Here is an 11,605-nt window from a genome sequence, read left to right on the forward strand (position 1 = left end):
TAGGCATAGAAAGCTATAGGCATAGAAAAAATAATTCAGATAGGAAAAGGGATTGATACTTGAGGTGAAACCCATTAATGTGATTCTCAGGCATTTACAACCTAATTAGATGATTATTTTAGCTAATATGAAATATTCAAACACATCATACTGTATCATAGATGTGTAAATGTCAGGGAAATACAAGTCATTCCACAACTTGGGAAGTGGGCATGGCATTATAACGCTAACAAAGGTGGTAAGTTTAGCCTGTTTTGGCCCTGACAACTGACCCTCTTTTTTTCCCCTTGAACTTTAGAAAAGGGATTTAATTTCTTTGGCAAGTTATATAGCAGGTTTCTTACCTAGCAATGTAGAATCACCCAATATTACATTGTAATTTTAAGTGATTATATTACATAAATGCCACAATTTACAATTCTTTACATTTATTAATTGGATATGGGATCAGTATTCTGTGTTAGACTGTGTGCATAGGATATGCTCTGGAATGGCTGAAAAGAAGTACAAACTAACATTTTCATGAGCTCAATGTTTGGATTTTTTGATATCTAATTCTTATAACCTATGATCAATAAAATTAAAAAATAATAGAAATAGTCTGTACACACACACCTACCAAGTGTTTTGTGAGCGTTACTTTAGTACTCTTTAAAGTACTATCAGTTCAATGAAATTAAAGAACCATGAATTATTCAAAAGAAAGTTGGTACCCTTTACCCAGATTTGTGCTTTCAAATAACAAATAAGCTGAGAACATTCAATGGTAAACATGAAACTGTTGCCTTCACTCTGGAGAGTGGTCTCCAAATCAAAATAGTATCTTGATTTTTCTTTTGGTAATATAGTTTTAAGATTTGATATGTTCCAACAGGTCTTTAGTATTTATTTTGATTTTAAATTTAAATTGAATATAGAGGCTACTCTATTATAAAGACAGAACTATCATAAAATTAAAAAAAACAGTGCCCTCTATATCTTAAAAAATATGGTAAAACTAATTCTATTTTCTCATTCTAAAATCAGATATGTATTTCTACTAGGAAGAAAAAATTACCCTTGATCTGAAGACTCTTGATGGAGATGTGAAAGTGCTGGTCAATTCAAGTGCTTTGCACATAGAGAATACTTATTTTAGTAAATTCATCCTAATATTCATATTTTTAATGCAAAGCCTCATGTGGACAACTCCCATAAATGTTAGATTTTACTTAAAATTTTTTATATTCATACACGATTTAAATTTCTTCCCTCCTTTCATTCATTTTTAGTTATATTTATTTTTATAGTTAAAATGAAATATTGTTGAAATACAGTATTATGTTAGTTTCAGATGTACTACCTAGTGATTTTGCATACACTATGCATAATATATTTGCATATATTATGAAATGATCACCACAATAAGTCTGTCCCCATAGAAAGTTATTACCATGTGACTGGCCATATTCCTTATGCTGTATGTCACATCCCTATGGCTTATTTATTTCATCACTGGAGGTTTGTACCTCTTAATCCCCTTCACCTGTTTTGCCCCTCCCTCAGCAATCGCCCATTTGTTCTCTGTTCAGGATCTATGATTCTGTTTTTTGTTTTGTTTGTTTTGTTTTTTAGATTCCACATACGAGATCATACAATATTTATCTTTCTCTGTCTGACTTATTTCACTTAGCTTAATGCCCTCTAGCTCCATCCATGTTGTCCTCCTTTTATGTTTGGATGTATGTCTCATTTTGTTGTCTTTTAATCTTTGCAGATGAGCCCTGTTTGGGAGATAAATCCATATTCTGTCAAATGGAGGTGCTGGCGCGATACTGTTCCATACCAGGTTATAACAAGTTATGTTGTGAGTCGTGTAGCAAGCGCAGCAGCACCCTGCCACCGCCATACCTTCCAGAAGCTGCTGAAGCTCACGATGATGCTATCTTTAACTCCAGTGACCTCCCCAAATCGCTAATGATGCCTACATCTTTGGTTCCTTACTATTCAGAGACTCCTGCTGAGAAGAAGAAATCTTTGAGCAAGATCTCTTCTGTAGGAGGTCCAAATGCACATGCTGCTTTCAGGCCAAACAGTAAATCCAGTGGTGCTAACCTACCCCAGAGGAGAGCTCAGCCAGCAGAAAATAAGACTCTGAGACTGGCCTCCCCACCCACCAAGAGTGGCCACCTCAGTTCATCTCCACAAATGGCTGCTGCCCCCTTCCTTGCAGCCAGTGATTCCATAGGTGCTTCTTCTCAGGCAAGAACCTCAAAGAAAGATGAAAAGATTATTGACAAGAGACGTCCGCTAAGGTCATCCACATTGGAAAGATGAGAAAGTGAAGCCGAAAGGCTAGACATCAATGGAAAATCTGGACAAGCTCCCTCTCCCCGTGGTGCATACAGCTTGTTTAAAGTGGAAATCTCCATAAATCATCAACTCATTTTATCCGTACGTGGAAGAACAAAAAAGTGCTGGTTCACTTTCTAGTTGCTTTCATCCTCCTTTTGTTCTGCATTGACTCATTTACCAGAATTCATTGGAAGAAAGCACCAAAGATTATTAACCGAAGGAAAGTAAGTTGCTAAGCGTGTTGGTCATTTTCTAAAGCAGAAAAGGGACTGGAATCAATTGTGCATATCAGCTGATTTCTTGTTGTTGTTTTAAAAAAGTTACAGTAAAAATAAAAAAGAGGTGCCAATGGTTTACATTTCAACAAAAGGTTTTGAAAATGGAGCAAAGAATTCTTAGACTTGTATTCCTATTTATCTATATTAGAAATATTGTATGAGCAAATTTGCAGCTGTTGTGTAAATACTGTATATTGCAGAAATCAGTATTATTTTAAGAGATGTGTTCTCAAATGATTGTTTACTATATTACATTTCTGGATATTCTAGGTGCCTGTCATTGAGTATTGCCTTATTTGACGTTCTATGAGTTGATTTTCAAAGCAGAATATTACAAAGAAGTTAGAAACACCGCTACTGACAATACAAGGGGTTTTGTTGTGTGGTTTTGTTTGATCAACAATGTGACGCCTAAATTACAGAAAAAGAGAAAAAAACAGATAAGCTGCAGATATAGAGATTTCAGCTTACCTATTACCTTCCATCCTTTAAATAAAAAAGAATAAGTTTGGTGTCTTAGAATACTCGTAGTCACAGGGAACAGAGACCAGTAAATGAGCCTGTGCAGCACAAAATGGAAACCCTTTTACCAGGGCCTCAGTAGACACCATTGAATTGTCCTGCTTTCCTGTGTTGTTTTTAATTGTCCCATTGTTGACATATACAAACAGGTATACTCAATGTACTGTAATTACTAACAAAGGAAAAATGTACTGAGATCATTTGTTTGTATGTCAGTAGCTGAGAAAAGCATCGTCGAACTAGAAATAACAATCAAGTATAGCAGGGCTTTAGGGCTCTGGAAGCAGCTTCAAGAAAGCATTTGTCAATGGTTGCAATATTTATTTTCCGCATGGTTCATATCCAAATGTTCACAACCACAATGCATCTGACTGCAATAATGTGCTAGTAATTTATGTCAGTGATCACCTTACTCACAGTGAAGCCAGAAATGCTCTCTCCAGGGAGTAGATGTAAAGTACTTGTATATAGAATTCAGAACTGAAGATATTTATTAAAAGTTGATTTTTTTTCTTGATAGTATTTTTATGTACTAAATATTTACGCTAATATCAATGACATATTTTGGTAAACTAGAGAGACATAATTTGAGATGCATGCTTTGTTCTGTACATAGAGGAGAAATTTAAGCAAACTTACAGCAGCCAAATCAAAGAGCTAAAATTGAACAAAATTGATGTTATGCAAATTTTGCATTTTTAGAGTAGTTGATGCAAAGTTGGTAACTTTTCCCCCTTCAACAAAACATAAAATAGTATGGGCTCAGATAGCTAGCTGTTTAATGAAATAGGGAATTAGAAACACCAAAAAAGAAGTATGTGAAGGAGATAAATACTTCATGAATTACACTTAAAAGAAAAAAGAAAGAGAAGTGTTGACAGCATAATGATTTTGAGGTCAGTTCCTGAACTGTCCAAAAATACACTCTGCAAACTAAAATATAGATATGTTAACTTCTCAAAGCACAGAATGTGCAAGAACGTTTGCATTTTAACCATGGTAAAAATAACAGCTTCACCTATTGACTCTATACCTCTAAAGAATCGCTGCTACTTGGTGCAAGACTTTTGAAAGTCAAATGAATTAGGTGAATTCCAGATTGTAAAACAATCCCTGAACCTCAAATAGAAGTCATTTTTTTCCCCTAAAAATTTCCCCAGCATGAAATTCTCCTCTAGTTTGCTTGCGTGTGCATGCATCTGGTCCACAGGGGAACACAGAGAAAGCTGGTCACACACATACACCTCCCATAAAGATGTATATATTCATTATACTCCTGATCTTTGAGCTTCCTTTTCTACTAAGCTAAAAATTCCTTTTTATCAAAGTGTACACTACTGATGCTGTTTGTTGTATTGGGAGCACGTAGCAATAAAAATGTTAACAAAATATAGACCTGGCTCAATCGAGATTTTATCATTAGATTCATCACTGAGTAATGGAAACATGTTATTTCCTCCTACAAAGTGAAATAGTATCAAGTTCATTTGCTACTTGGACTTTCTCTAAAGAGGCTCAAACAAAGTGACTGTGTCTCCTCTTCTCACATCAGGTTGTATCATAATATTTTTTAAATAACATTTTTAAAAAAGAAAATAAGAGGTTATGGGAGTGGCTTTTTGCCTAAGTCCATCCCACAGAACTTGAAGAGACAGAAAGTGGCAATAATGCTAGGGGTATGAGAAGGAAAAGGGGCACTTCTGTTTTTAAAATGTGTCATCCCAGAGTGGTTTTTAGAAAAGCAACCCTCAGGTTTGAACCCTGAGGATTGGTGGGAGCACATCACCCCATGACTCAGGAGTGTGGGAAGAACAGGACATCCCAGAAGAGGGTGTTTCTTTCTGTAACAGGGAGACACTGTCTTGCCACAGTTCCCAGTCTAAACTGCAAAGACAGACTGATTCAGGTTTGAACTCCACCTACCACTTCATACCTGAATGATCGTGGGTTATCTCACTGGATTTCAGTTTCCTCATCTGTAAAATAGGAGGCAGAACTGTCAAACATCATTGTGTGACTGCTGTGAGAAATGAGATAAGTAAAGCTGTTAGGGCAGGGCTTCACACATAGTTATTCACTAAAATATTAAGTATCATCTTTGTCCTTGTAATTTCCCAAGCCTCCTCCTCATCATCTTCATTATGTAACAAAACCACAGCTTTCCTTTAGGGTCTACAGCTAGTTTGACTCATGATCGCTATATCTCATTAATGGCGGTAAAGAACATAGTTTCAGGATCTAACGACAAACAATTTAGCTTTAAAAATTAATAGGAAGGACAAACTCACTACAAATGATCTCCGGTCGTTGATTTTGAAGAATTTTAGCAGAATACACCCACTCTACCTTTGCAAACAATAAACAGTGAGACTAAAGGATAATTATGTATTTCTGCAAAGATGGTCAATGGTTCAGTAATGCCCCCAAATTATTAGCAAATAAAACGTTTCTCATGTACTTACATTAATACACTTTGCAGAAATATCAAGTCATTCCTCTGTACCCACCATGAACCCACTTAAATATAAGATGTAAGAGAAAAAAATCAATTAAAAATGATGAAAACATAGATAAGCCAGAAAGGACATTACTTGTTTTTAAAAATACTAAATAAAATTAAAAAGTAAAAGGCTAGGGGAGGGATAAATCAGAAGATGGGGATTGACATATACACACTACTATATATAAAATAGATAACTAATAAGGACCATATGACCTTTCCATATGACCTTTAATTACAATTAACAAACAAAATTTTCTATTTCTTTTGCATTCTTCATTAGTACCTAGCGCTCTGCTTTGGCCATTGTACAAACTTCCTAAATACACGCTCCAGTCTGTAAGTTTCTACTGCAGAACACAGATTTCCTAGTGTTATGACTATAGTGTCCCTTCTGTTCTCAGCCTTTTCCTTTCTCTGTTATCATATTTGTCAGGATCAGGAACTAGCTAACGTTGATCTGGAAAGGACCTTTAGATCTAGTCCAGTACTCTTCATTTTGCAGGGATAACATTAAGGCCCAAAGGTGAATTTTCCATGATCTCACTTCCAAATTTAGTAGAACTGGGATTAGAATTGGAATTAGTATTTCAACTGCCTTCTTCCCTGGTCATCATGCTTCTATCTTGTAGAAATTAGGGGCTCCAGTGTAAAGGAAGGCCATTAACTCTGGATAAGCAAGGGTCTATGTGCTCAACCTAAACAAGTGAGTAGAAGTGTGCATTTTGAGAGAGAAGATCTGAAGGCTTATTAGTGAAGTATATTAGACTTTCAAATAAGCCCATTGCAACCCTCCAGACTACACAGGAATGCGTCCAGCTATATGCGTGGGACATCTTCATTTGCCTATATTGGCTGCTGAAATGAGTCACATTTTTCTAGCCTAATTTCCATAAGATCTATCTACATGATGAGACGTACTCTGTTGGATTTCTCAACTCTTATTTTCGCATCTCAGATGTTGCCTGGTGCTTGGAGATGGCAACATAGCCTCTAGCTGAATGCTTTAGTATTTATAACATTCTCAACGTGAAACTCAAGTTGTCAGAAGAAATAGCCACTCGGATTCACTTCGCCTTTGCTTTGGAGTTTCATGGTTGTTAGAAATGCTTTTGAGTGATGTGGATGGTCTGGATAAACAGTTTCTTTAACTACATAGCCAGTTCTGTAGTTTTCTTCCCTCCATATTCACCCTTCTAAATTGGAATCTTATCCAGTTCTCCTACTTCTCCAGACTCCCTAAGCCTACAAGCATGCTCAGGTTTTCCTCATCATACAAGGAAGGCTCAAACTTCTGCTTGACTCTGTTTCTGCCTTATTAGCCAGTGTCTGCTCTTTTCTCTTTTCACCACCAAACTTCTCAAGAGCGTAGCTTAGCTTCACTGCCTCTTCTCTTCCCATCGCTCACCAGCATTCACTGTGGAATTCACTGCAGCCTGTCTTCTGGCCCAAGCACGTGACAGAAAGAGCTTTCCCAAAGGTTACAGGTGCAACAAATTTCTATTGAGCTCTGATTGTGTGCCAGACATTGCTCTAGGTTCTTAGAATACAGTCGTGTGCAAACTGGTAAAAATCCCTGCCCTTTAACGGGAGCTTACTTTGTAGCAGAGGAAACAGAAAATAAACAATAATCATAATACATTGGTTTGCTATATAATATGTTAAAAGGTGATAAAAAAGAGCATATTGTGGAGTGAAATAAGATGGTGGTTGTAGAGCTCATTAGAAGGTGACAGTAGAGGAAAGACTTGAAGGACGTGAGAGAATTCTGGGAAAGAACATTCCAGGAGGAAGGAATGACAAGTGCAAAGTAACTCAGGTACTCTTTCATATCTTTGAGTCCTTCCCCAACTTTTTATACTCCTAACCCACAAAATCCCAACCCAGATCTTTCTATTATCACAATTTTATTGTTCCCATAAAACTAACTCCGGTTTTTTTAGCCCCCATAAAATGAGCTCCTTGGTCCTCTACTGTCCTTGTGAATTTGATTTTAGTCAAGGAAAGGACCATGTCCTTGATTTAGTCAAAATCTCTAACCTAAATAGCTGATCATAGCTGTAAAAATCAATATCTGAAAACTATCTTAAATGTCTAAGGCTGCAATTTTAGAATGTCTAGAAGTATTTGCTTTTTCACCCTGGATTCTCTGTGCTATTTATTCACTTACTATGCACTTACTATGCACTTATCTATGGCTAACAGTGAGTACATTTGTTTTCATAATCTATGATCTAAAAATTAAAATCCTTTGAAACTGTCTTAATAAGCCATCTATATCTTCATTTTCCATAGTTAATGTTTTTATATCTCTGTCTCCACAAGACTCAGCCATCCATTTGTCAGGTGAGGTTTGTCATCTTCAGATACTTGCTTCGGAATGCCAGCACACATACCTTTGAGGGTTGTCAGATCACTGATAAGTGACATGTACCCTTTTCAGCGGAGTGTCTCAGTCATTAATCACAATGCGTGGCTCTTCCCCTGGGGGCTGGATTGAAACATGTCTTCTGTTTGGTTATGCCTGGGAGATTTTCCTAGTTTCTTGAGTAGGGTTCTACTAGTTACTTAGAATGATGTTTTTCACCCCTAGCTGCATATTTAAATCACCTGGAAGCTATAAAACTAACAATGTCCCACTACAGGCCAATTAAAAGAGAATGGGGATGGTGATCAAGTATCAGTGTTTCTTTAAAACTTTCCTGGCGATTCTAATGGGCAGCCAGAGTTGAAAGTCATCGCTTCAGCAGCGTCCTCCTCAAACACTAAGATAAAATGGGTCATCTATACCTCTTGTTAAAATTCAGATTCTGATTCAGTATGTTTGGGGCAGGGCCTGAGATCCTGTATTTCCTGCTGGTGCAGCTCTGGGGACCACACTTTGAACTGCAAGGTGAAGTTCTTGGTTTCCTCTTAATGGTTTTAACCTCCCTTAATCAAGTGCAAATGTTATGGACAATATTTTTTTCTCTCTTGCATGTTAAACAGCAGCAATCCCTTGTGAGCTGCGACTTTGGGCTTCCTGTTTTTGTTCCATCTGAATGTTAGAGCCAAAAAGAACCTTAGAGAAGATTTAGTCTGGTAGTTTCAGAAATGCTTCCAGAGCCGGGAGGCCTGATAGACACACTTGGGAAGTGTGGAGGGAAAGGGGGTGGGTGCAGAGGAGGCTGAAAGTCTTGTATCCATTCAAATGAGGAAATTCCACTATTTTTGATTTGTTTTATCTTCAATGTGTTATTTCAGTTGAAAAAATAGAAGGAAAACCACTCACTTTGTCATTTCAAAGATGAAAAACCTGAGGCACAGATGGTAAGTTATGTACTTAAGTTCATTAAATATTCAATAACAAATTCATGAAGTTTCTGAGAATGAAAAAAATCACTTGCAACAACACTAAATTATAGCACCTGTTAACTTTACAGTGTGAAATGGGATAAAACTATCTCATGGTAATTTTGCTTTTCATGTCTATTAATATTGCATGTCACATTGGTGTTTATGCATAGGTGAGTCATCAAATATACAATGGAAGAAATTCACAATAATACTGGCATGGCTCCAGGCATAAAGCGGATAATGCAATAAACCAGGGAATGAAAGGACTAAATCATCTACAAATACCCAACAGCTCAGCTAATGAGCACAAAACAGAGCACATACTGTCATTCCCTTCCCATTATTTCTCCCAGCTGTTCTAAGAACTTACTTGTATAGTAATCAGACGTTACTGTATACGGTATTTTTCTTAAACTTATAATTAACCTTGATTTTCTCTTCTTTTTGGACGGGAGGAAAAAAATAAGACATAGAACTGCACAGTAGGGGCAAAGAGATGGCTTTGTCGTCATCTCTCTGTAGTTACCCCCTGTAGTGGTGGAGCGCATCATGCAGCATGGCCATTGGGCAGCACCCAGAAACGCCATACTTGAGTAAATACCATAAGCAAAGGAAACCTACCACAGTATTAGCAGGGGAAGATTTGGTATATGCTCCTCCTTGCTGCTGGTCATAGGCTTTGCTCGTATTCATGTTTGGAGAAAAGGGGAAGCAAGCGCCATCTGCTGACACCTAGAACAATTCATTTGGAACCATGGTTTCAGAAGATGTATGCGTGACTTTCTAGGGAGTAGCAAATCCAGGGCAGAGTGGGCACGGGCGTGTCTACCTTCTGTGGTCCATGTTATCATTTCACATGCTATGGAATTCCATCAATTTTATGTTTCTTTTAAAAATCAGATTTTATGTTTGAATTTATAAGGCATTAATCTTACATTATCTTATTTCAACACATTTAAAACTAAAGCATAATGCAATTATAGTTTAGCTTATAGGCAAATGCTTCTGGATTTGGAGGTAGGAGAGGATATGAAATATGATGGGTGGGTTGGCAGGACCTGTAAACCTTGCTTCTTCAGGAAGAACATTTCTCACTTCTCTTCAGTCTTCCTCTATGTATGTTCTGTATTCTTTTGTGGTTCATCCATCAATGTGATTCTATCTACTTCCCATCTTCTATATATTTGCAAAAATACCTTATATGCTAATTACCACTTCCTGTCCTCAGCAATGTTATGTACTTATTGCTTTTTGCATGTTTTGTATTAAAATTTCAATGTTATATGAGATACAAGGGAAATAATCAGATTTGTTCCTTCAAATACTTTAAACACTTAACATATTTTCAATTTTTAAAAAATGTATTACACATCCTTGTTTCTTGTCACAAGTTACATCAGCTTCCCAAGCATGAGCATTAAACAACAACAAACTAATCACAAAATTATTTAGAGTTTAAACTCAGGTTTTTACTCCCTTGAAATGAATGGGGAAATGCTGTAGACATAAGTCATAAGGACAGAAGGACATAAAACTTTAACACATTAGTGTTCGTGTAGTTTATTAGATTCTCAAGGACAAAAAAAGTTCTGGAGGATGAATAGTAGTCCAGTAAGTAGCAGCTTACATATATTACTCTTCATTTTGAGCATTGGGTCTGATCAAGAGGCAGCCCAATTATCTCACTCCTCATCTATAATCTTTCTTGGGGTGTAGTTTCTAAATCGCTGACCTTGATCAGAAAGCCCCAGGCAAACTCTCTCGTTAATTGCCCCGTTTTACTTGTTTGTGCCTCACACTGAGTGCTACTTACAGCCCTTGTCTTAGACCTGCCAGCCTGAGCAACTTTGACTTGACCACCTTGAGCACATAATTTCCAGGCTCTTCATATGCATCAAATGTTTTTCTTATGTGAAATCAGACTCCTGATAAACTCCTGTGGTTTTATGACATTTATTTAAACCTAACCTGAGAAAAATTAAAAATTTCATTCCATAGGAAACCTAATTCTCATTCTCCATCTTTCACAACAATGGATATTATTACATTGAAGAAAACACCCCAGAGAGGATATGCACAGAGAAGTTTGCATTTCTCTGATTTTAGCAGATTCAGTTCTGAAATTAGCTGTGAGGCATAATTCAATTCAGCGCATCTTGATTCCATGCTATATACTGGTCATGGGATGGAGGAATAGGGCTGCACAGACTGTATATGCCATAAGCATTAAATCAACAAGCTTACAATTTCTCTAAGGAAAAGAAGAAAAACTCATAGAATGGTTAGGAAACAATTTAGGAGAGCATATGATTAGATTCTAATATATCTGATACAATACATGCTGTAAGAATGCATAAGATGGAAGGATCGTTTGTCTCTGGGTTTCCCAGGAAAGACTTCATATTGAACTGGGTGTTGAGGGGGAGTATATGATTTGGCTGCCTTGAGAAGGGTCAGCATGAATCTAAAACACATGTGCCAGTGTATACTCAATTTAAACTGAGCTACTATATGTGGCCTGGCATTGCATGGACCAAAGCTTGAAGGAAAGCAAAGGGACAGTGAACTAAGGACTGAACCAGAAATCTAATAGATAATAGATACATGAAGGAGGGCTAGTGTTGGGAAACCCGCT

General features: G+C 37.0%; 1 protein-coding gene and 1 long non-coding RNA gene across 6 annotated transcripts in view; one reads left to right on the top strand and one right to left on the bottom strand.

Moving 5' to 3' along the window:
- ADAMTS3 (ADAM metallopeptidase with thrombospondin type 1 motif 3) overlaps positions 1–4,527 on the top strand; it is a 283,209-nt gene extending 278,682 nt beyond the window's left edge. For all 5 annotated transcript variants that reach the window (XM_082463723.1, XM_082463727.1, XM_082463726.1 and 2 more), the window contains one exon: positions 1,757–4,527. In XM_082463723.1, the coding sequence (XP_082319849.1) occupies positions 1,757–2,316 (560 nt within the window). In that variant the 3' untranslated portion in view covers positions 2,317–4,527. The remainder of the gene's footprint in view (positions 1–1,756) is intronic.
- Positions 1–11,605, bottom strand: part of LOC309661903 — a 1,098,809-nt gene that overhangs the window by 895,405 nt on the left and 191,799 nt on the right. The gene's annotated exons all lie outside the window — the stretch shown is intronic.

This window comes from Balaenoptera physalus (assembly GCF_965194825.1).
Source record: "Balaenoptera physalus genome assembly, chromosome: 5".
NCBI lineage: Eukaryota > Metazoa > Chordata > Mammalia > Artiodactyla > Balaenopteridae > Balaenoptera > Balaenoptera physalus.